At 38.7% G+C, this 23,718-nt stretch overlaps 1 protein-coding gene across 6 annotated transcripts in view; it reads left to right on the forward strand.

The window, feature by feature from the left end:
* The window catches only part of LOC306863354 (nuclear receptor coactivator 2-like), a 111,046-nt gene that overhangs the window by 66,273 nt on the left and 21,055 nt on the right, over positions 1-23,718 (forward strand). For all 6 annotated transcript variants that reach the window (XM_079406631.1, XM_079406630.1, XM_079406635.1 and 3 more), the window contains 4 exons: positions 1,048-1,149; positions 3,725-3,865; positions 4,410-4,557; positions 7,991-9,239. In XM_079406631.1, coding sequence (XP_079262757.1) covers positions 1,048-1,149; positions 3,725-3,865; positions 4,410-4,557; positions 7,991-9,239 — 1,640 coding nt within the window. The remainder of the gene's footprint in view (positions 1-1,047; positions 1,150-3,724; positions 3,866-4,409; positions 4,558-7,990; positions 9,240-23,718) is intronic.

Raw genomic sequence — 23,718 nt, forward strand, 5'->3', positions numbered from 1 at the left:
GCTGGGTCTTTACGCAGATTGGAGTGCCGTATGTTTGCATGTAAAGGCCGGTTCACATTAATTTGATGTAAATTTCATGACCTGTAGCTCAAAATGTAGAACATGTTAGCAATGCCAGAATGCATTCATGAACTGTTGTCTGATTCACAAGCAAGAACTCAGTTGACACAATAACGAGACGTCATTTAAAAAACTCTTAAACAGAAGTTACAGTTTTGAATCAGGCTGACAGATCCTTCACTGAATGAACTCACTGATGAATGGCCAGTTTTAACCTTGTGTTGTCCATCTTGAAATGAAGCAAGTACTAAAGTGTTTCTATTACAATGTTTTTTTTATAAATGTAATATATTCCTGCGAAGGCAAAACTGAATTCAGCAGCCATTACTCCAGTGTTTAATTTTACATGATCCTTCAGAAATCAATCAAATATGCTGGTTTTCTGCTCAAGAAAACTTGTTGTTATTATTATTATCAATGTTGAAAACAGTTGGGCACCTTAATATTTCTGTAAAAATCGTGATGCATTTTTCCAGGATTTTTAATTAACAGAAATTAACAGAAAAAAAACAAATGGAGATATTTTGTAACATTATAAATGTTACCAAATTTTTATTCATTTTGAGTCTTCATTAAATGAAAATATTAATATCTGTAAAAACAAAATGCATCCTCATGCATCCATGGACCTATGATGGATGTTATTACATGCAGTGTTCTTGTTTATTATGTCTTGTTTATCATGTATGCGTCTGATGTGTCAGACTGTTGGAGACATTATGATTCTCTTATGATCTATTTGTGGGTGGATGAGGGATGACTTTTCTAACTTAGTCTCCATGGGAGCAGCACAGCAGGGTCAGCCTCCACAATGACACACAAACGAAAGGTCACATTCCATCATATCACCCCACGCTCCACTCCGTACCGCCCCCTCAACACACACAAACACACAGAACCAATGCTTCATCATTCATAAGCACCCTTCAAAATGCTTTAATAATCTGTTATCACTGATCTGATCTTTTTCTCTCTCTCTTAATGTAGATTTCCAGTCGTGTCTGATCTGCGTAGCACGGAGAGTACCCATGAAAGAGAGACCCATGCTCCCCACGCACGAAAGCTTCACCACCCGCCAAGACCTCCAAGGTAACCATGCCAACGCCACCCCTCTCTCTGCTTACACTCTTCAAAGGGTGTTCACATCACGGTTAGCGCACATCTCAATGCACAGGCCCTCGTTTAAAACAATACTGACTTTACCCTGTAAAGACTGTGTTTAATGCCATGAATATGACTTGGCACCCAGGGCTTTCTCATGATTCATGATGTTCAATTTTTATTGTTGAAATGTAGGGCTGGGTAATTACTGATTACATGTAATCTGGATTACAAAATCAGATTCCAAATATGAAGTGCTTGTAATTAGATTAAATTACATTTTAAAGTACTCGTAATCAGACTACAGTTACTTTTTAGTTTGATTACATGATTACATATTTTGTCTTTCGAACGCATTAAAATGCACAAATTCAAATGATTTCTGATTTACATACAATGCAGGCATTCCCAAACTTTTTTTGTTATATGAACATCTTTCACCTAATATATTTACTGAAAGTACCCTGAGATTTTAAAATAAATATTTTTATAAATATCACATTTGTATGTTCACGGTTCTCTGACATTGGTTAATGGTAACATGACATGCAGGAAAACATAAAATATTTCATTTTTTAATAAGTGTTTTATTTTGATTGAGGTTATTTTAAAATGGCTTATTTTAATTTTATGATTTAATTAATTATTAGCCTTCATTAAACTCACAAACCCCCTGCAGTTCATTTAAACAAGTTAGGTCAAAAGGTAGTCTGATTATATTACCTCAAATGTGTAATGTTATGGATTACGTTACTAACTACAATTTATGTCTTTTGGAATCAGTAATGGACTATATATACCTGTATGTATGTACATTCAGTCATGGCCAAAAATATCGGCACCCTTGGTAAATATGATCAAAGAAGGCTGTGAAAATTAATCTGCATTGTTAATCGTTTTGATCTTTTATTTAAAACATTCACAAAAATCTAACCTATCATTGAATAATAAGAATTTAAAATGGGGGGAAATATCATTATGAAATAAATGTTTTTCTCTAATACAAATTGGCCACAATTAACGGCACCCTTTTATTCAATACTTTTTGAAACCTCCATTTGCCCGTTTAACAGCTCTAAATGTTCTCCTATAATGCCTGATGAGGTTAGAGAACACCTGACAAGAGATCAGAGACCATTCCTTCATCCAGAATCACTCCAGACCATTCTCTTCAGTTCACCTCACTCATTTTTTATAGGGTTCAGGTCAGAGGACTAGAATCGCCATAGCAGAAGCTCGATTTTGTGCTCAGTGACCAATTTTTGTGTTGTGTTTTTTAAGGTTTGTGTTTGTACGGTTGGAAGATCCAAACATGGCCCATTATAAGATTTCTAACAGAGTCAGTCAGTTATTGATTTTTTATCTGTTGGTATTTGATGGAATCCATGATGCCATGTGTCTAAACAAGATGTCCAGGACCTCCAGCAGAAATATAGGCCCACAACATCAAACATACAGCAGTATATTTCATTGTACACATGGGGTACTTTTTATCCCTGTGTTCACCAAACCCATCTTGAGTGTTTGCTGCTAAAAGCTCATTTTTTAGTTTCATCTGACCATAGAAGCCAGTCCCATTTGAAGTTCCAGTCGTGTCTGATAACTGAATATGCTGGAGATTTTTTTTTTTTTTTTAAACCTCCCAAACAACATGTGGTGATGTAGGTGCTGTTTGACTATTTAAAAAAAAAAAGGTTTTCTGACACCGAGACTCAGCTATTTTCTGCAATTCTCCAGCTGTGGTCGTTGGAGAGTCTTTAACGACTCAAATTCTCCTTCTCACCGTGCATTAGGACGATATAGACACACGTCCTCTTCCAGGCAGTTTCGTAACATTTTCTGTTGATTGGAAATTCTTAATTATTGCCCTGATGGTGGAAATGGGAATTTTCACTACTCTAGCTCTTTTCCTAAAGCCACTTCACTAATTTGTGAAGCTCAATTATCTTTTGCTGCACATCAGGAATATATTCTTTGTTTTTTCTCATTGTGATGGATGATTAAGGGAATTTGGGCTTTGTTTTCTCTCCTATCTATATTTCTGTGAAACAGGAAGCCGTGGCTGGATAATTTCATGTTCATAATCACCCTGGAGTGCTCAAAATTGTGAATATGAATGGGAATATACTTCAGAGATATTTTACTCGTAAGAATTTCTAGGGGTGCCAATAATTGTGTCTGTGTATTTGAGAAAATTATGAGAATGTTAAACATACTATAGGCATCTGTACAGTGAGATCACCCAATGAGAACATCAAGAGATTTTTACTGTCACACCAACCACACTTTTTGTCACTTTCTGATGTGGCTACTTGATGGAAACTCCCAGTTTGCTGTTTATTGTTACTGAGCGATTACAGTGCTGAGATGTTTCTGTCATACGTTTTGTTTTTTTTGGTCACAGTTCTTACAAAGTAATATTAAATATTCCTCAGTCATGTTGCTTAGGGGTTTATTCTAAATCCATAACCCTAAGTATTAAACCTCTACAATTAATTCAGCAGACAACTTGCAACAGACAAAACCAAGCTATATTGCTTATTGCTGTACTGTGTGTTTGTAGGTAAGATCACCTCCCTGGACACCAGTCTGTTACGAGCCTCTATGAAACCAGGCTGGGAAGACTTGGTGAGGAGATGCATTCAGCGCTTTCACCTCCAGAACGATGGAGACATGTCATTCGCCAAGAGGCATCAGCAAGAAGGTACTGAGCGCATCTCGCATTAATCCACTTAAGAAATGCTGTCATTCTGGCTATTGTATTGGTCAAACAAGGAATAGTATTTTTTTCACAATTAACTACTTATATTCTGAATACCATAAAGATTTTAACACGCCTTGTTTTTGGCTTCCATCAGCAAACCAGTTTTACACGCTCCTTGTGTCATGATGTCATCAAGATCTATAGTGAATATTTTCATAAAGATGCATAGTAGACAGTACTGTATTTCAGTGTTTTTCATATTGTAGCAAAAAAACTAAATACTTGTGGTGTGTGAAAACATAGGAAAGTGTATGTGAGTAATGAATGCGGTATCTTTACTGGAAAGGTTAATCTTGCAATTTTATAGGAATTTTATGGGTTCATATTTGGAAATGAAATCTTGTCAAGACATGTAAGGGAATGGCTGAATGTAAATGTGACTAAAAACCTTAGTATTATTTTAGATTTATTTGTTCCTTAATGTACATTTACATACTGTATGTATTTTTCAAAATTTTGATCATGTGGGTGTGTTGTTTTGCAGTGCTAAGGCATGGACAGGCATTCAGTCCCATCTACCGGTTTTCCCTGTCTGACGGGACCATCGTCTCCGCACACACCAAGAGCAAACTGGTTCGGTCACCTGCTACCAACGAGCCACAGCTCTACATGTCACTGCACATTTTACAAAGGTACCCACTACCCAGCCACACAGCTCACTATGAGTGCCTGCACTTGAGTTGTTTTGTCTCTGATTATGTCTGAATCTGTGTTTTTCATGTAAATGCAACTATGTATTTTATGAACTACTCGCATGAGTAAGTGTTTGAGTCATTTTTGACCCTCTTCTCACTGTTTCCTGTTTGATTTGGCTCCGTGTGTGAGCAGTCAGTCGAAACACACACTTTCTAGTTCTGACAAGCCCAGTTAATGACCATATACTGAAATCTCACTGTCATGTGAGAGCATTCGACCGTGTTTTCCCAGAGGCCGATGCTGCTCTCTAAACATTCCATCAGAACCAAGAATAACACGACTCCCACAGCTACAGCATTTGCAAACAAGCTTTTTCACCCTTGATTAATCCTCAGAATTTGATTGCTGGTTTAATTAAGTAGAGAGTAATTGAATACGAATGATTCCAACTTTAAAGGAATAGTTAAGGCAAAAATTAAAATGTTGTTCCAAACATGTATGACTTTTTTTATTCTTGTAGAACATGAAAGAAGTTTTTTTTTAATGTATAAAATGCAAGCTTCACAAATAATGCAGAAGAATCAAGTGTTCTGAAGCCATACAATAGACTTGTGTGAGGAACAGACCAAACATTTAAAGGGATAGTTCACGCAAAAATTTACTCACCCTCATGTCATTCCAAACCTGTATGAGTTTCTTTCTTATGTTGAACACAAAAGAGATATTTTGAAGAATGCTGGTAATCAATCAGTTGATGGTCCCCATTGACTTCCATAGTATTTCTTTCCATACTATAGAATTCAATGGTTCAAATATTTGGTTCTTCAAAAAATCTTATTTTGGAACAACATGAGGGTGAGTAAATGATGACCAAATTTTCACTTTTGAACTATTCCAACTAGGTCTATTCCATTAACTATCGATTCACTGTAAATCATCCCTCATTTTTCATGAGAGCTCATGGGAGGCATAGCAATGCCCAATTTGTGAACGAGTCATTCTTTTGAGTGAATCATTGGTTTGTTTTACAAACGGTCTGATTCTCAAATTCAACTCACAGACTTGATTCAGTCACAGCAGTTAATAAATCATTGGAGGGGGAAGATTATCAGTAAATAACGACTTGCGTTTTCTCACACAAAGCTATCATATGACTTATGACAGTACTCACTATTTATATAGACCACTTTTATGATGCTTTACATACTTTTTGAACCTTTAAAGCTTCAGTCCCTATTCATTGTAATTGCATTGGAAAAGAGCGGCCAGGATATTCTTCAGAATTTCTCCTTTTCTGTTCCACAAAAGACATTCATGCAAGTTTGGAACAAAGTAAATATAATTAAATTACTGGTGAGTATTTTTTTTTCCTTTAGAGCATCACAGTTTCACATAAAATCAAATCATTTGGAGTGTATGGCTTAGTAAAGCTTGGATCCACAGCAGGCAGTTGTGAACACAATTTCATGTGTTAGCTGCAGTTTCTATCTCTCTCACAGCATGCGAGGGAGGAACACCGGTTTGCTTTCTGAGACAATAGCAGCAGTGTTAGGCTGGGGTGTCGAGCACAGATAAACATTAAACCCAGAGTGAGCTCACAGCGGGAGGGTGGCTGTCTTAAAGCACAGCATCTCCAGCACAATAACACACAGTATAGCTTGACCATTGATTCATCCTGCATGCTCTTAACAAAGGCATCTCTATGCATTTATCAGCTCAGACTCAGAGCGAGTTTTTAGTATGTAGCTTGCTAAAAGCCCGAGGTGATTTTTACATTAGAGGGGGATACGACAGAACAGCCTCTCGTTTTCTCTGTCCCGTGGCTTGTTTTGAGGGATGAGCACTACTGTTTTTTCCTTTATAATAATTTGTTCCCCTCTTTTAACCTTCTTTGCTGAAACATACTTTAGTTAATTAAGCCATTCCTGAAATTCCGCTTAAGCTCTTTTCTCAGATTCCTTGTTTGGAGCGCTAGAAGAACCGCTTCCTGTCTATGAGATTAATTTTACAAATGACTGCACTGGATTAATGCAATGAAATACTTTCAATAGAATCTACTTGGAAATCAATATTAATTCCTTGGATCACAATTAAAACACTATTGTCAACAATAGCACGTGCCTGAACTGAGGCATTGTTTTCGGTTTCAGTTTTTTCCTCTACATTTTTTCCCTATTTCTCGTTTTATGTCACTTTCTTTTTACAATAATTAAAATAATTTTGCATTGTATTAAAGTTATGCCAGGGAATTGTCGCCAGGGCATTGATATGCGGTTGATAAATGGTTGCTAAGGGCTTTGTGTTCTGGGTGGTTGTTTGGTGATTTAATGGCCCCTTTGGGTCCCTCTTTCAGTGTTAGTCTGAAGGATTTGTTGTGCATTAAATGGTGTAGGATAGGATATACACCAAGTTTTAAAACTTAGCATTAAGGGGTTATTCTTATGGCTTATTTTAGTATTATTTATACCCTAATATAGTATTTAATAATAATTTAAATCAGCTTTTTATGTGTATTCAGTTTTCATTTTAATATTTGTTGTTTATTGATTTTAGCTTTTTTTGTGTAGTTTTAGTAATTTAGTACTTAAATTTCAGTTAGTTGCCAAGGCAACATGTCTAATAAAGTTTGTTTGCTTTTTAATCATATATTTAGATTTTTTTAGCTTTATTTCACTTACTAATATTTAATTACTGAATTTTTCAATTACAGATTTTTGATGGTTTTAGTTCGTAACAATAGCAATAGATTCCATTGCAGATTTGCACAAAACTTTTGCGATTAAAATCTAAATGTTGATTAAAAAAAATTATTGCAAAATGTATCTTTTAAGCGAAGCGGTGCGGAGAGCCGCTTCTTGGGACGCTTCTGAAACGTGCTGCGGCACATCTGGTATAAACACAAACATTGACTAAAGTGGCCGTCTCGGAGCCATAATGCACCGCAGTTGTGTGCAGTGTAAATTGTCCAAGCATTAATGGCAAAGAAAGCCCCTTATACTTGACAGCGGCCATGTATGAGGTGTTTCTTGGAGGTTATAGTACATTAAAGAATGACCATGTGACTTTTACGTTCGCCAGGTGAACTGTAAAATACCTGTTTACATTAGTTTTGTGAAATTCCTTTTTCGAATTGCCTGAAAAACCACCTCATGCGAGCGTAAAAACTTTTTTGCTATATAGGGGAGTTGAAATTTACGTGTTTCCGTTGATCGTATTTTCAATTCGCAATTTCAGTTTGCGCAATTTAAAGGGTAATGGAAATGCAGCTAGTGACCTTTTGTGTTCACTGCTTAGGAGTTTGTAATTGCTAAATTCACCTTTGTCTATAAAACTATGTTTGTGCTATGTGTGTGGCATGTATGTTGCAGTGTTATTTGCTCTTTAGATAATCTGTTAGCGACTAAAAATGTCTATATTTTTCTGTTTTAGGGAGCAGCCCGTCTGTGGCATGACCCCTGATCTTGGAAATGCTCAGAATATGGGCAAAACCATGAACCCCATGAGTTCTCCCAGTACAGCAGGTTCCTCTGGCGCCACCCAGGGACAGGATGCCACTGTCAGCAGCAACACATCCACTTTCCCCTCCCCTGGTAGCCAGAAGGAGCCCGGCGCCATCGGCCCAGTACAGGGCCACCGTTTCGGGTGCCCAGGAACTATGAGCCATTCGGCTACCATGCAGGCGGCCACCCCTCAGGGCAGTGGCTATCCGCTGAAGTTGAGCAGCCCGTCTCAGGGCAGTCCGGGCATGCTTTCTCCACGCCACCGAGCCAGTCCTGGAATGGCAGGATCTCCACGCTTGCCCCCGCCGCAGTTCTCCCCAGCAGGCAGCTTACATTCACCTGTGAGCATGTGCACTAGCAGTACAGGTGGCAATGGGGGAGCAGGCGGTAATCATGGTTACACAAGCAGCTCCCTCAACGCCCTTCAGGCACTTAGCGCGTGCCACGGCCAATCACTGGGTTCGCCCGATAGGAAGTTGGGTTCACCAGCCGCAGTGGGTGTCAATCTTCACATGCTGAACAAAATGGGAGCCTCAGAGTCATTCGGAGATCAGAACCAATCAGAGCAGGGTAACGGCGGGCAGGATGATGGCATCGAACAGCCGAGAGACGAAAAGGGAAACCTCGGCCAGTTTAATAACCCGGACGCCAATGATCTGCAGAACCGGCTACATGACAACAAAGGCCATACTAAACTCTTGCAGCTCCTCACCACTAAAACTGAGCCTATCGAGTCCACCTCACCCCCTCCAATGGCTGGTGGAGAGCCTGGGTGTAAGGATCCTGGCGGCCCAGGGAACGGCGGCATGGGCGCTCAAACCGGAGCCGGATCGCATGCTACTTCCCTAAAGGAGAAACACAAGATCCTTCATAGACTTCTCCAGAACAGCTCGTCGCCTGTCGACCTGGCCAAACTTACCGCCGAGGCCACGGGGAAGGAGCTGTGTCAGGATTCTGCAGGTGGGGCAGCCGGTGTGGCTGAATTAGCCATTAAACAAGAGCCCGTCAGCCCCAAGAAGAAGGACAACGCCCTGCTGCGCTACCTACTGGATAAAGATGATAATGTACTTAAGGAAAAAGGCATCAAGATGGAACCTGGAGAAATAAAGGTGGAGGGCAGTAAGATGCCGGGAATTAAGACGGAGAAAACTGATGGCGGCTATGACCGTGCAGAGCCGGTAAGTGATGTCGCCAACCTGGCAATATACCAAGAAATATTTAATACAAGTTGAGCTCCATATTATTACAAAATCATTTTGAACCTCATTGGCATCATGCACCTGTTGTTGTTTTTTTTTGTTTGTTTTTTTTGCTTGTTGTTTTTTTAAATAATAGTCTGTAATAAAAAATTATGGAAAATAGCATAATTTATCAGTCTAAAATAGTGGCAAGCGTGATGCCGTGAGATTGGACATGACCTAATTTTTTTATATATATTATTATTATTATTATTATTATTACTATTGTCATATTTGTTTTTATTATTATTATTAATTATTTTATTGGTAACACTTTACAATAAGGTTCATTAGTTCACATGAACTAAGAATGAACAATATTTCGACAGCATTTATTAATCTTAATTAATGTTAATTTCAGCATTTACAAATGCATTATTAAAATCACGAGTTCTGCTTGTTAACATTAGGTAATGCACTGTGAACTAACATGAACAAACTATGAACAACTCTATTTGTATTAACTAACATTAATAAATGTATTGTTCATTGTTTGTTCATATTAGTTAAAGGGATAGTTGACCCAAAAATGAAAATTCTGTCATCATTTACTCACCCTCAAGTAGTTCCAAACCTGTATGAATGTCTTTTTCTGCTGAACACAAAGGAAGATATTCTGAAGAATGTGGGAAACAGAGCAGTTCTGGGGCACCATTGACTTCCAGAGTATTTTTTTTTCCTACTATGGAAGTCAGTTGTACCCCAAAACAGCCTGGTTATAAACTTTGTTCATCTAGTTCTTTGCAGAACAAAGAAATTCATACTGGTTTGGAACTACTTGAGGGTGAGTAAATGATGGCAGCATTTTCATTTTTGTGTGAACTATCCCTTTAATACATTAACTAATGTTAAAGGAACACTCTACTTTTTTGAAAATAGGCTCATTTCACAACTCCCCTAGAGTTAAACAGTTGAGTTTTACCGTTTTTGAATCCATTCAGCCGATCTCCGGGTCTTGCGGTAGCACTTTTAGCTTAGCTTAGCATAGATAATTGAATCGGATTAGACCATTAGCATCTCGCTCAAAAATGTCAATATTTTTCCTATTTAAAACGTGACCCTTCTGTAGTTACATCATGTACTAAGATGTATTATTGAAACTCTTTGGTCATTTTTGAGCGAGATGCTAATAGTCTAATCCGATTCAATGATCTATGCTAAGCTAAAAGTGCTACCGCCAGAACCGGAGATCAGCTAAATGGATTCAAAAACGGTAAAACTCAACTGTTTAAATCTAGGGGAGTTGGAAAATGAGCCTATTTTTTTTTTAAAGTGGAGTGTTCCTTTAACAAATGACACCTTATTGTAAAGTGTTACTATTTTATTTTATTTTGGAGGGTTCGCCATTGTTAGATAATACAAGTCCAAAAAAATAATAAAGCATGTATGCAATTTCTAGTTTATACTGTATATGCTTTTTTTTTTTTTTTATTGTAAATGCATTGCAATATTTTCTGTGGTAACTGATAGCATGCTGTCAATAGAGCTTAACTGAACAGAAAGTACTGAGTGGTTATGTATGCAAAACACCACCTGAATCACTTCTGCTGGTTTTGAATTTGATTATTTTTAAATATGTTGAATCGTGATGTCACTTTGGTGAAATGCAGGAAAGATTTGTCAGTAGTGGGTGTGGGTAATGATCGTTTTGGTTAAATATGAGAAGTATCGCACGTTGGAAAGGTTGTCAGCCAGTGTTGTGGATTCTAATGCAGAAATAACTGATATGACAACTGATACCAACATGTTCAAACGCTCTTATCGCCGCCTTTTCAGTTTCATTGCTGTATTGTTAATGTATGCATCCTTTCCTTTCCTCCTTGTATCTCTTTTTGTATTTCTCTCCATTTGGGTGTGAAAGTAGAGCAAACAACAGATTTATAAACCGGCCAATGAAGCCCCAGATCGAGGCAGTATGGTAACAGCAGGGATATAAATGACTCAGTCAGCTGGAGAGAGAGAGCGAGAGAGAAAGGGAAAGTGAGAGCTCTGTCACAGGAAGTCGATTCTGTGGGAAATTGGCAGGACTTTCTCAGAAGAAGCTCTGTGACATTCGAAAAAAAACGTCTCGGTGGTGTTCCATGCATCTCATCTGGCACAGCGGTTGGCACATGCCCTACAGAGCTGGCTCTGGGCACCAATCTCGCCTGGCACAGCGGTGGTAAAGTTAGAGAAGCGTCTGGGGCCAGGCAACAGAATAGAGAGATTATCCTCTATGTGTGTGTTTGTGCTCATTGGGCCTCCCGGGCCTCTTTTAAAAGCTGTTGATTGAGCCACAAATTGAGTCATAGTTGTCAAATCAAAGCAGCGGTCTCGGGAAGCTGCTGCTGTTAGCCTGTTAGCAGAATGACCTCACGCCCCCTCGGTTACCAGGAAAAGACCAAGAGTTCCGCTAGTGAGGAAACTCTGACCTCACGGTCTCCACGACAGCACCATTGAGAACATGAAGTACAGTGATTTACTGAGCAGGGAGGCCACAGCAGGACAGGAAGAGCAATGCTCTAGCATAGACGCGCAGAAAAACCGGAAGACTGAAGGGAAAAACTGAATTAGTGAGGATGAAATGTGGCAGGAGTGGAGAGGGAGGACCAATCCCTAGTGAGCTGCCTACCTAGACGGCACTTGCACTGTGCAATTCCATAGTTTAGGGTCAATGCAATTTTTTTGTAATGTTTATGAAGGCAAAGTCTCTACAAAAAGTAGTTGCTGACCACGGCTGGATTTATTTATTCAAATATACAATAAAAGAACAAAATTCTGAAATATTATTACAGTTTTAAAGAGATGTTTTCTGTTTTAATATATTTTAAAATTAATTTGCTCCTGCGATGACACAGCTGAATTTTCATCAGTCATTACTCCAGTTTTCAGTGTCACATGATCTTTCAGAAATCATTCTGATATGTGGATATGCTGCTCATTGAACATTTTTTATTATTAACATTTTTTATTATTCTTAGTATTTTTGTGGAAACAAAATAGAAATATTTTGTAACATTATAAATATTTTACTGCTACTTTTGATCAATTGAATCCATCCTTGCTGAATAAAAGTATGAATATCTTTCAAAATAAAAATCCTACTGACACCAAACTTACGAACATTAGTGAATTGTTCACAGATGGGAGAATCCCAGAATGCACTGCGATGGGCTTGGTTAATGGCTATGTTTGGAATGGAATACTAGCATACTGTATACTGCTTGCAGTAATATGCTTTTTATGGTCACATGACCTCATTACGTTTAATTCCATCCAGTTATAATTTCGGAAAAATATTTGGAAAATGTACCAAAAAAGATGACTTGCTTGTTTATTTGGGTTACACACTATAGTGCAGAATAGTGCAACAATTGTAGTATGGTAGTGTCGTATTGAACTATATTTTTATTTAGTACTGCATTGAAGAGTAGAAAAAAGTAATTGAAAATGTTATTAAAAATAAAAACAAATGAAAATTTTTCAAACAGCAATTGGAGTGTTATGTATTTTTCTTTAAAGCCATTAGTTTAGCAACATGCTGACACCTGACTCAATTGTAATCAACTTAAAGCATTTGAGTCTCTTGTGAGTAATCCTATGTAGACAGTGAGGTGTCTCACTGGGGTTTGGAACAGACCCACTCATCTCTCTCGTTCTCCAGTGATGAGACGAGCAGCAGGCTGGTGTGATAAAGCTGCAGCTGAGACTGAAGAGAAGCAGGGATCTGTATGAAAGGTCATGATGGCAGAGAGCAAGACTCAAGGAGTCTTCACTGACACCATGCCTCTGAGCGCATCCACTCCTGACTTTCACCAGCGTTGTTCAGTGCTCAAGGTTATTTTCACAGTTGGCTTGCAATTAAAGGCTTTTGATGACCCTGTATTGGGTGGCTTTCAATAATGCAGTTTTTAAGGCAGACGGTAGAAATGACCCAGATGTGCATATTGTTGTCACCCAGGCAGCTGTGGTGGCTTCAGTCACTCTGTTCATTGATGTATCAATCCCTCTTTCTCTCTTTCTTTCTTTCTCTCTCTCTCTCTCTCTCTCTCTCTCTCTCGCTCTCTCGCTCAACCTATTGATCATTCAGTCTCTCAGTCTCTTTTATATCCTGTATGTCCCAGTTTGCATCTCTCTTGCTCTGTTTCAAAGCAGCTGCGTAGCTCAACAGCATTTTACAGTATCATAAGTTCAAGTTTATTTGTATAGCGCTTTTTACGATACAAATCGTTGCAAAGCAGCTCTACAGGAAATTAAGTTTCCACAATATACAGGTCCTTCTCAAAAAATTAGCATATTGTGATAAAGTTCATTATTTTCTGTAATGTACTGATAAACATTAGACTTTCATATATTTTAGATTCATTACAACACAACTGAAGTAGTTCAAGCCTTTTATTGTTTTAATATTGATGATTTTGGCATACAGCTCACGAAAACCCAAAATTCTCAAAAAATTAGCATATCATGAAAAGGTTCTCTAAACGAGCTATTAACCTAATCATCTGAATCAACTAATTAACTCTAAACACCTGCAAAAGATTCCTGAGGCTTTTAAAAACTCCCAGCCTGGTTCATTACTCAAAACCGCAATCATGGGTAAGACTGCCGACCTGACTGCTGTCCAGAAGGCCATCATTGACACCCTCAAGCAAGAGGGTAAGACACAGAAAGAAATTTCTGAACGAATAGGCTGTTCCCAGAGTGCTGTATCAAGGCACCTCAGTGGGAAGTCTGTGGGAAGGAAAAAGTGTGGCAGAAAACGCAGCACAACGAGAAGAGGTGACCGGACCCTGAGGAAGATTGTGGAGAAGGACCGATTCCAGACCTTGGGGGACCTGCGGAAGCAGTGGACTGAGTCTGGAGTAGAAACATCCAGAGCCACCGTGTACAGGCGTGTGCAGGAAATGGGCTACAGGTGCCGCATTCCCCAGGTCAAACCACTTTTGAACCAGAAACAGCGGCAGAAGCGCCTGACCTGGGCTACAGAGAAGCAGCACTGGACTGTTGCTCAGTGGTCCAAAGTACTTTTTTCGGATGAAAGCAAATTTTGCATGTCATTCGGAAATCAAGGTGCCAGAGACTGGGGAGAGGGAAATGCCAAAATGCCTGAAGTCCAGTGTCAAGTACCCACAGTCAGTGATGCTGGTGTTGGTCCAATGTGTTTTATCAAGGGCAGGGTCAATGCAGCTAGCTATCAGGAGATTTTGGAGCACTTCATGCTTCCATCTGCTGAAAAGCTTTATGGAGATGAAGATTTCATTTTTCAGCACGACCTGGCACCTGCTCACAGTGCCAAAACCACTGGTAAATGGTTTACTGACCATGGTATTACTGTGCTCAATTGGCCTGCCAACTCTCCTGACCTGAACCCCATAGAGAATCTGTGGGATATTGTGAAGAGAAAGTTGAGAGACGCAAGACCCAACACTCTGGATGAGCTTAAGGCCGCTATCGAAGCATCCTGGGCCTCCATAACACCTCAGCAGTGCCACAGGCTGATTGCCTCCATGCCACGCCGCATTGAAGCAGTCATTTCTGCAAAAGGATTCCCGACCAAGTATTGAGTGCATAACTGAACATAATTATTTGAAGGTTGACTTTTTTTGTATTAAAAACACTTTTCTTGGTCGGATGAAATATGCTAATTTTTTGAGATAGGAATTTTGGGTTTTCATGAGCTGTATGCCAAAATCATCAATATTAAAACAATAAAAGGCTTGAACTACTTCAGTTGTGTTGTAATGAATCTAAAATATATGAAAGTCTAATGTTTATCAGTACATTACAGAAAATAATGAACTTTATCACAATATGCTAATTTTTTGAGAAGGACCTGTATTTATAATATATTTAACTTATGGCAAAATTTGGTAATTCTGTATGTTGTCTGAGCATTGGCATCCTCTGAGGTCCTCTGAGGGGTTGGCATTATCTTTTCTCAGGTGTTCGGTCATCTCAGATCATTTAAGGGTTGGATTGTCATTCCTAGTTCCCGTGGCAGAAACAGAGAAACAAATAGAGACATAATTAGTGTAGCTGCAAAAATGATTTGTTCAACCCAAGCTAAAGAATAATAATAATGTACATTTGATCAGATATAACTGCAGTAAAAGATTATAAGATGCATTATGTGAATGATTGGCTAAAGAGATGTGTCTTTAATCTAGATTTAAACAGAGAGTGTGTGTCTGAACCCCAAACGTTATCAGGAAGGCTATTCCAGAGTTTGGGAGCCAAATGTGAAAAAGCTCTACCTCCTTTAGTGGACTTTGCTATCCTAGGTACTACCAAAAGTCCAGAGTTTTCTGCATCAGAAACGGGTAGCATGTTTTGAAGCTTGGCAATGTTTCTAAGATGGAAGAATGCTGTTTTTGTAACATGGGAAATATGATTTTCAAAGTTGCTGTCTAATATAACACACAGATTTTTGACATTAGAGGACATAACAGTACATCCGTCTAGTTGCAAATTGTAATCCAAGAGATTCTGTGTACTGTTTTTTTGGTCCAATAAGTAATATCTCTGTCTTATCTGAATTTAATAGGAGGAAATTATTGGTCATCCAATCTTTTACATTTTTTACACAATCTATTAGCTTAGTTGAGAAGTTTCATCTGGTCTTGAGATATATAGTTGAGTATCATCAGCATAACAATGAAAACTAATCCCGTATTTTCTAATAATATTACCAAGGGGCAACATGTATATTGAAAATAGCAGAGGACCTAGGACAGATCCTTGTGGTACTCCATACTTTACTGGTGATAACTGAGATGAATCCCCATTTAAATGAACAAAATGGTAGCGATCGGACAGGTAGGATCTAAACCATCTTAAATTATCAACGTGAATGTTAAACTCTCCAACAATTAGCACTTTATCAACATTAACTAATAGATCTGAGAGGAAATCTGCTAATTCTTTTAGGAAAATCTGTATATGGCCCTGGCGGTCTATACACAGTAGCCAGAGCAAGAGACAGGAGAGATTTATTTTGCATAACTAACAGTGTAACATTAAGCAGAAGTATTTTGAATGCGTTAAACCTCCTGTATCCTGTTTTCTGAGTAACATTGAGAATATCACTATATATTGTTGCAACACCGCCGCCACGACCAGTCTGACGGGGCTCATGTTTATAACAGTAGCTCGGTGGAGTAGACTCATTTAGACCAAAATATTCATTTGGTTTAAGCTAGGTTTCAGTCAGGCAGAGTACATCAAAATTATTATCTGTGATCATTTCATTTACAATAACTGCGAGTGATCTAATGTTTAGGAGCCCAAGCTTTAAAAATTGTTTTTGTTCATTTATTTTGTGGTTTTCTGGTTTAATCACTATCAGATTTTTTCTAGATCCTGCATTAAATTTATATTTTGACCTCGCTATTCGGGGAACAGACACAGTCTGTATAGATTGGACAACGCAAGTACTTCTATCTTTTAAGTGGGTAGAACAAAAGTCATCATAGTAGTTATTTGAGAATCGGCTTACTAGTCGAATGGAGCGTAGTGTCTTGGAGTTCCGCTCCGACTCTGCTGGGGTGCAGGCCATCAGCACGGAAAAGCCTAGGACGCTCCCAGAAAATATTCCAATTATTAACAAAGAGCAGTTTCTGTTCTTTACACCATGACAATAACCATTCGTTTAAAGCAAAAAGTCTACTGAACCTTTCGTGTCCTCGTCGATACGTGGGAAGCGGTCCTGACACGATGATCATCGTTTGTTTTTTGTAGACAAAGGCTACATTTCTAATTTTCATTTACTTTAAATTGATGTAATAAAATGACTACTAAAACTGAAAAAAAATTACAAAAGGACACAACAAAATTACTGAAGCTTGCATTGCAATAAAAACTTTTTTTGTGTCTCTACATACTCGTACAGAGAAGGATTTTAGTGTTTCTATTTGTGGCAGCAATGGTTTGTCTTTCCCTGAGTGTGCTTCTATAGATGTGCTTTGTATGTGTGTTACAGTCTGATGCGCTTGCGGAGGTGCATGTGTGTGTGTCTGCAGCAGAAAGTGTGACTCAGGATAGGGTGTCACTCCTCTGCCCTTCCCAACCCCTCACAGAGCTCTAATCGGCACCCTGACACCATTCCTCAGTTGCACACACACACACACACACAAATGGTGCAGACAGCTGTCCCCACCCTGACACTGTCGCTTCATTGGTGGTTCCTCTGTGTACCAATTAACCCTGTAACCCCACTTACCCCCTCAGTCCTGCTCCCGTCTACACAACTAACTGCCCTCCGTCCCATCAAACCAGCACTGATATCTTATTTCATACTTGGACTAACGGTGGAAGTTTGGCATTCATAGCATTTCTTTAGGGCTCTTCATCAGGGGGTCCACACCCACAGGGGTCCTCTGCAGTACTGCATAGCAGCAGTTATTGTGCTATCTTATTTTTCAGAAAAATTATTGCATTGAAACAGTATTATATGAAATTCAGCTAAAGTTATGCTAAATGATTCATTCTCCAACCTACTTTAACCTAAATGGTTAAAAACTTGTTTTAAAAAATAAATAAATTACTGCCAGTCACAGAACCTCTAAACATACACTTTCTCTTGTATGTTCATATGCAGTTCAACTTAAAATCGTGATGTTCATGAAGTTCATGGACACGTCATTTATCAACTACCCACATCTAAAAGTGTAAATTTATAGTGGAATATGTTTTACTGGTTGCTGATGAGAAACACAGCTCTCATAGATCTCCACGCAGGGAGCTTTTCCTCTATTGGCTCAACATCACACTGACGTCAGCGCTCCCACTGGGGAGAAAGTGATCCATGAAGGTGCAGCTCAGTGCGATATAAAGAATCCATGCTAATGCTCAGGCACCTTCCTGTCTGGACTGAGCGAGTGCACACAGATAATACACAGGAGAGAGCAGGGAGTGATAATTGGAAAGAGGAGGAGAGAAAGGCTGAAACAAGCAGCCTGTGAGATGCATGGACAGTGAATAATCAGCAGCAGGTTTGATTCAAGAGGGCAGCCAGGGACAGGTGGTGCTCACACAAGTGTGTGTATGTATGAGATGAGAGGGAGAGAGATTGGGAAAAGAGCTTCCGAGCGCTACACAAGGAGAGTGACCTCATTAAGCAGTTCCTCCTCTCTGCTCACATCCTGTTTGTGCAGCACTTTTCCTCCACACTGCACACTGAGTCACAAATCAATGGCAGGAGAGGCTGACGGCTTCATTAGGATGCAGACAGGCAGCACGAAGGCAAACTTTCAACCCACAAAATAATATACAGCATGTGATCTTTGACCTTTGACCTTAACTACTCTCCACAACAACCCCTAAACACACACACATACATGAACTTTCATCCACTGCACCACACTGTCCTGAAATGGTTACTAGACATCTTAAGACATCTAAATATATATATATATATATATATATATATATATATATATATATATATATATATATATATATATATATATATATATATATATATACACACACACACACTCACTCACTGGCCACTTTATGAGGCACACCTTGCTAGTACCGGTATATGATTTGAGGTTTGTGACATGGTGCATTATCCTGCTGGAAGTAGCCATCAGAAGATGGGTACACTGTAGTCATAAAGGGATGGACATGGTCAGCAACAATACTCAGGTAGGCTGTAGCGTTTAAACGAACTAAGGGGCCCAAAGTGTGCCAAGAAAATATCCCCCACACCATTAGACCACCTTCACCACCAGCCTGAACCGAGACAAGGCAGGATGGATCCATGCTTTCATGTTCTTTATGCCAAATTCTGACCCTACCATCTGAATGTTGCAGCAGAAATCGAGACTCATCAGACCAGGCAACATTTTTCCTATCTTCTATTGTCCAATTTTGGTGAGCCTGTGCGAATTGTAGCCTCCGTTTCCTGTTCTTAGCTGACAGGAGCGGCACCCGGTGTGGTCTTCTGATGCTGTAGCCCATCTGCTTCAGGGTTTGACATGTTGGGCGTTCAGAGATGGTATTCTGCTTACCTTGGTTGTAACGAGTGGTTATTTGAGTTACTGTTGCCTTTCTATAATTTCTAAGCAGTCTGCCCATTCTCCTCTGACCTCTGACATCAACAAGGCATTTTCGTCCACACAACTGCCGCTCACTGGATATTTTCTCTTTTTCGGACCATTCTCTGTAAACCCTAGAGATGGTTGTGCGTGAAAATAGATCAGCAGTAGATCAGCAGTTTTTGAAATACTCAGACCAGTCCGTCTGGTACCAACAACCATTCCACGTTCAAAGTCACTTAAATCCCCTTTCTTCCCCGTTCTGATGCTCGGTTTGAACTTCAGCAAGTCGTCTTCACCACATCTAGATGCCTAAATGTATTGAGTTGCTGCCATGCGATTGGCTGATTAGCAATTTGTGTTACCAAGCAATTGAACAGGTGTACCTAATAAAGTGGCCGGTGAGTGTGTGTGTGTGTGTGTGTGTGTGTGTGTATGTATGTATACATACAAGACAAAGGCTACATTTCTAATTTTAATTTACTTTTAACTTGATGTAATAAAATATATATATATATATATATATATATATATATATATTAGTAGGGCTCAGTTTAACGCATTAAGCAGTTATAAAAAAAAAAAACACGCACTGGCCCTGCCCCCAGACCTGTACATCATCTTACATGTCATATAGTTGACTGTTGATATGATACAGGGCAACAACTCCATGAATGCAGTTATGCCCTAAAAAAATTAAGATATTGGGGCAAAAATGTTCCTGTATGAGTATCATTTATATCATATGATAAACGATATCACACGAGCAGGGAGAGCATATCACAAAAGTGCTGTTTATGTCCGAATACCACAAGTGCAAATGTGATTTTATACAACAGTTCAGTAAATAAGAAGTTAATATTGTGTTATATTTGAAACACAATATTGTCTGGTTTTGCTCAATTTTACCTAATTTTTTAAATTACATATTTTGCGTATAGTTTTCTCTAATGAAATGTTTAATCTGGTTTTCATTTAAATTTTTATAATTAAATTTATTTATTTAAAATTGGCAGAAAATACCTTCCATATATATTTGTAGATAAGCATGGAAATAAATACATATTTATTCATTTCAGATATATCTATAGAATTTATATAAATTACTTATAAATATAAGCGATAGATAGATAGATAGATAGATAGATAGATAGATAGATAGATAGATAGATAGATAGATAGATAGATAGATAGATAGATAGATAGATAGATAGATAGATAGATAGATAGATAGATAGATAGATAGATAGATAGATAGATAGATACAAACCCGATTCCAAAAAAGTTGGGACACTGTACAAATTACGAATAAAAAAGGAATGCAATAATTTACAAATCTCATAAATTTATATTTTATTCACAATATAATATAGATTATGATAGTGAGACATTTTGAAATGTCATGCCAAATATTGGCTCATTTTGGATTTCATGAGAGCTACACATTCCAAAAAAGTTGGGACAGGTAGCAATAAGAGGCCGGAAAAGTTAAATGTACATATAAGGAACAGCTGGAGGACCAATTTGTAACTTATTAGGTCAATTGGCAACATGATTGGGTATAAAAAGAGCCTCTCAGAGTAGCAGTGTCTCTCAGAAGTCAAGATGGCAAGAGGGTCACCAATTCCCCCAATGCTGCGGCGAAAAATAGTGGAGCAATATCAGAAAGGAGTTTCTCAGAGAAAAATTGCAAAGAGTTTGAAGTTATCATCATCTACAGTGCATAATATCATCCAAAGATTCAGAGAATCTGGAAAAATCTCTGTGCATAAGGGTCAAGGCCGGAAAACCATACTGGATGCCCGTGATCTTCGGGCCCTTAGACGGCACTGCATCACATACAGGAATGCTACTGTAATGGAAATCACAACATGGGCTCAGGAATACTTCCAGAAAACATTGTCGGTGAACACAATCCACCGTGCCATTCGCCGTTGCCGGCTAAAACTCTATAGGTAAAAAAAGAAGCCATATCTAAACATGATCCAGAAGCGCAGGCATTTTCTCTGGGCCAAGGCTTATTTAAAATGGACTGTGGCAAAGTGGAAAACTGTTCTGTGGTCAGACGAATCAAAATTTGAAGTTATTTTTGGAAAACTGGGACGCCATGTCATCCGGACTAAAGAGGACAAGGACAACCCAAGTTGTTATCAGCGCTCAGTTCAGAAGCCTGCATCTCTGATGGTATGGGGTTGCATGAGTGCGTGTGGCATGGGCAGCTTACACATCTGGAAAGGCACCATCAATGCTGAAAGGTATATCCAAGTTCTAGAACAACATATGCTCCCATCCAGACGTTGTCTCTTTCAGGGAAGACCTTGCATTTTCCAACATGACAATGCCAGACCACATACTGCATCAATTACAACATCATGGCTGCGTAGAAGGAGGATCCGGGTACTGAAATGGCCAGCCTGCAGTCCAGATCTTTCACCCATAGAAAACATTTGGCGCATCATAAAGAGGAAGATGCGACAAAGAAGACCTAAGACAGTTGAGCAACTAGAAGCCTGTATTAGACAAGAATGGGACAACATTCCTATTCCTAAACTTGAGCAACTTGTCTCCTCAGTCCCCAGACGTTTGCAGACTGTTATAAAAAGAAGAGGCGATGCCACACAGTGGTAAACATGGCCTTGTCCCAACTTTTTTGAGATGTGTTGATGCCATGAAATTTAAACTAAACTTATTTTTCCCTTAAAATGGTGCATTTTCTCAGTTTCTCAATGGTGCCCCCTTCTGGTGGCTTAAGGACTTTAACCTGTTAGCCTGCACCAGAGCGACCTCGCACTGAACGCTCTTTGTTTGCATGTGTCATTGTTTTCTAATAGAATAAATGAAACGGGACAAAGTTAATCTTGTCAAACTCTATATCATTCTGAGGGTCTAAGCCTCAAGCATCGACGACAGATCGCTGTTTTTCGATGGAAAGCTTATAAGGAATGAGTGGCACAAATTTGCTACATTTGTGTAAGCAGTACACATCCAAACACGCAGAGTAAAAAAGCCGTACGTACCTTTATCATTGTAATAACGAGCCACAAACGCGTCCACTGCTGAAATCCCAGTTTAGTTAGAGAGGTAAGGGTCCACAGAAAAACATCCCAGCGAGCACTTTTAGTCCAGCGAAACAATAACGTTGTAATAAGGATGAATATTCCTTTGTTTATGTTTCATTTCTTCAGAGAGTTATTGTTCGCGTCCGTTATGGAATAAATTACGCTCAAAAACAGCGTCTTGGTGGTAAAAAAACAAAACGATTTTGTAGAATACGGTCTTACAAACATAATGAGACCGTCTACGGAAAAAAAAGTCTCAGAAAAGCGGAATATAGATTATTTGAATTTGGCGCTCCCTCCTGCCGGCAGTGACGCTTCTGTGACGCACACTGTCATCTGAGCGGGGCGTAACTTAGCGATCTGCTTTATCCATAAAAAACTGTTTTTTTTTTTCTTCTACATTTTTTATATGTGTGTGTGTGTATTGTGTGGGGAATGTGGCCGTGTCTGCATGATTATAATCTGTATGGACGCACATCAGCGTGTTTATTAGCGACTCTATGACGGCTATCATTGTGATTCATTGATCAGCTATTATTGATTATATGGCCCATCTGTTTGATTATAATCTGAATGGAAGCACATCAGCGTGTGTTTACTGACTCTATGACCATGTCTGGCAATATCACTTCACGTCTGGCAGTGATATTTATCATTGTAATAACGAATAACGAAGAATACTTCAGTATACATACTATATACAAAGCATTTTTTTCTATTTTTTTTCCTTTTTTATTACTCAAATAATTATTTTTGTATTTTTTAGTGCTCAAATAAATCTGTCTATTATTTTATAATTGAAAAACTATGCAGGAACATGTATAATGACTAAAATAGCTTGTATAATTCTGCAATCCATTTGGTGGTTATTTTTCCTCAAACAGGGGGGTGGGGGGACTATAAATAGTTTCAGAAAAAATATTGCAGGAATCTCATTTTTCATGGTATCTTCTTCAAATTTGAAATATGAACTGATGAGACACATGGCTTTCGATCCATTACTTTTCTGGATTGCTCCAGGACTTATTTCATGTATTTGTATATGAAATAAAAAAACATTCAGTGTGGAAAAATATTTTTCAAGGCACGTCAGTGTCTATAACTTTTTATCTTTTTGAGCATTATCAACTCTGGATGATAGATAGTAAAGCCCAGAGTCTCTTCTTTCCAAAGATACCTAATTTGTTTGTGTAAGCACACTTTGTCACAAACTGTTACCATTTTAATTCAGGTAGGTTATTTTCACCTGCGAGGCCCTAAATGGGGTTGAAGGTTAAAGTGTTAATGCATGTTAATTAAAAGTTTCAGAACTGGCGTTCTCCTAAGATCTATAATATT

This window comes from Barbus barbus (genome assembly GCF_936440315.1).
Source record: "Barbus barbus genome assembly, chromosome: 44".
Taxonomy (NCBI): domain Eukaryota; kingdom Metazoa; phylum Chordata; class Actinopteri; order Cypriniformes; family Cyprinidae; genus Barbus; species Barbus barbus.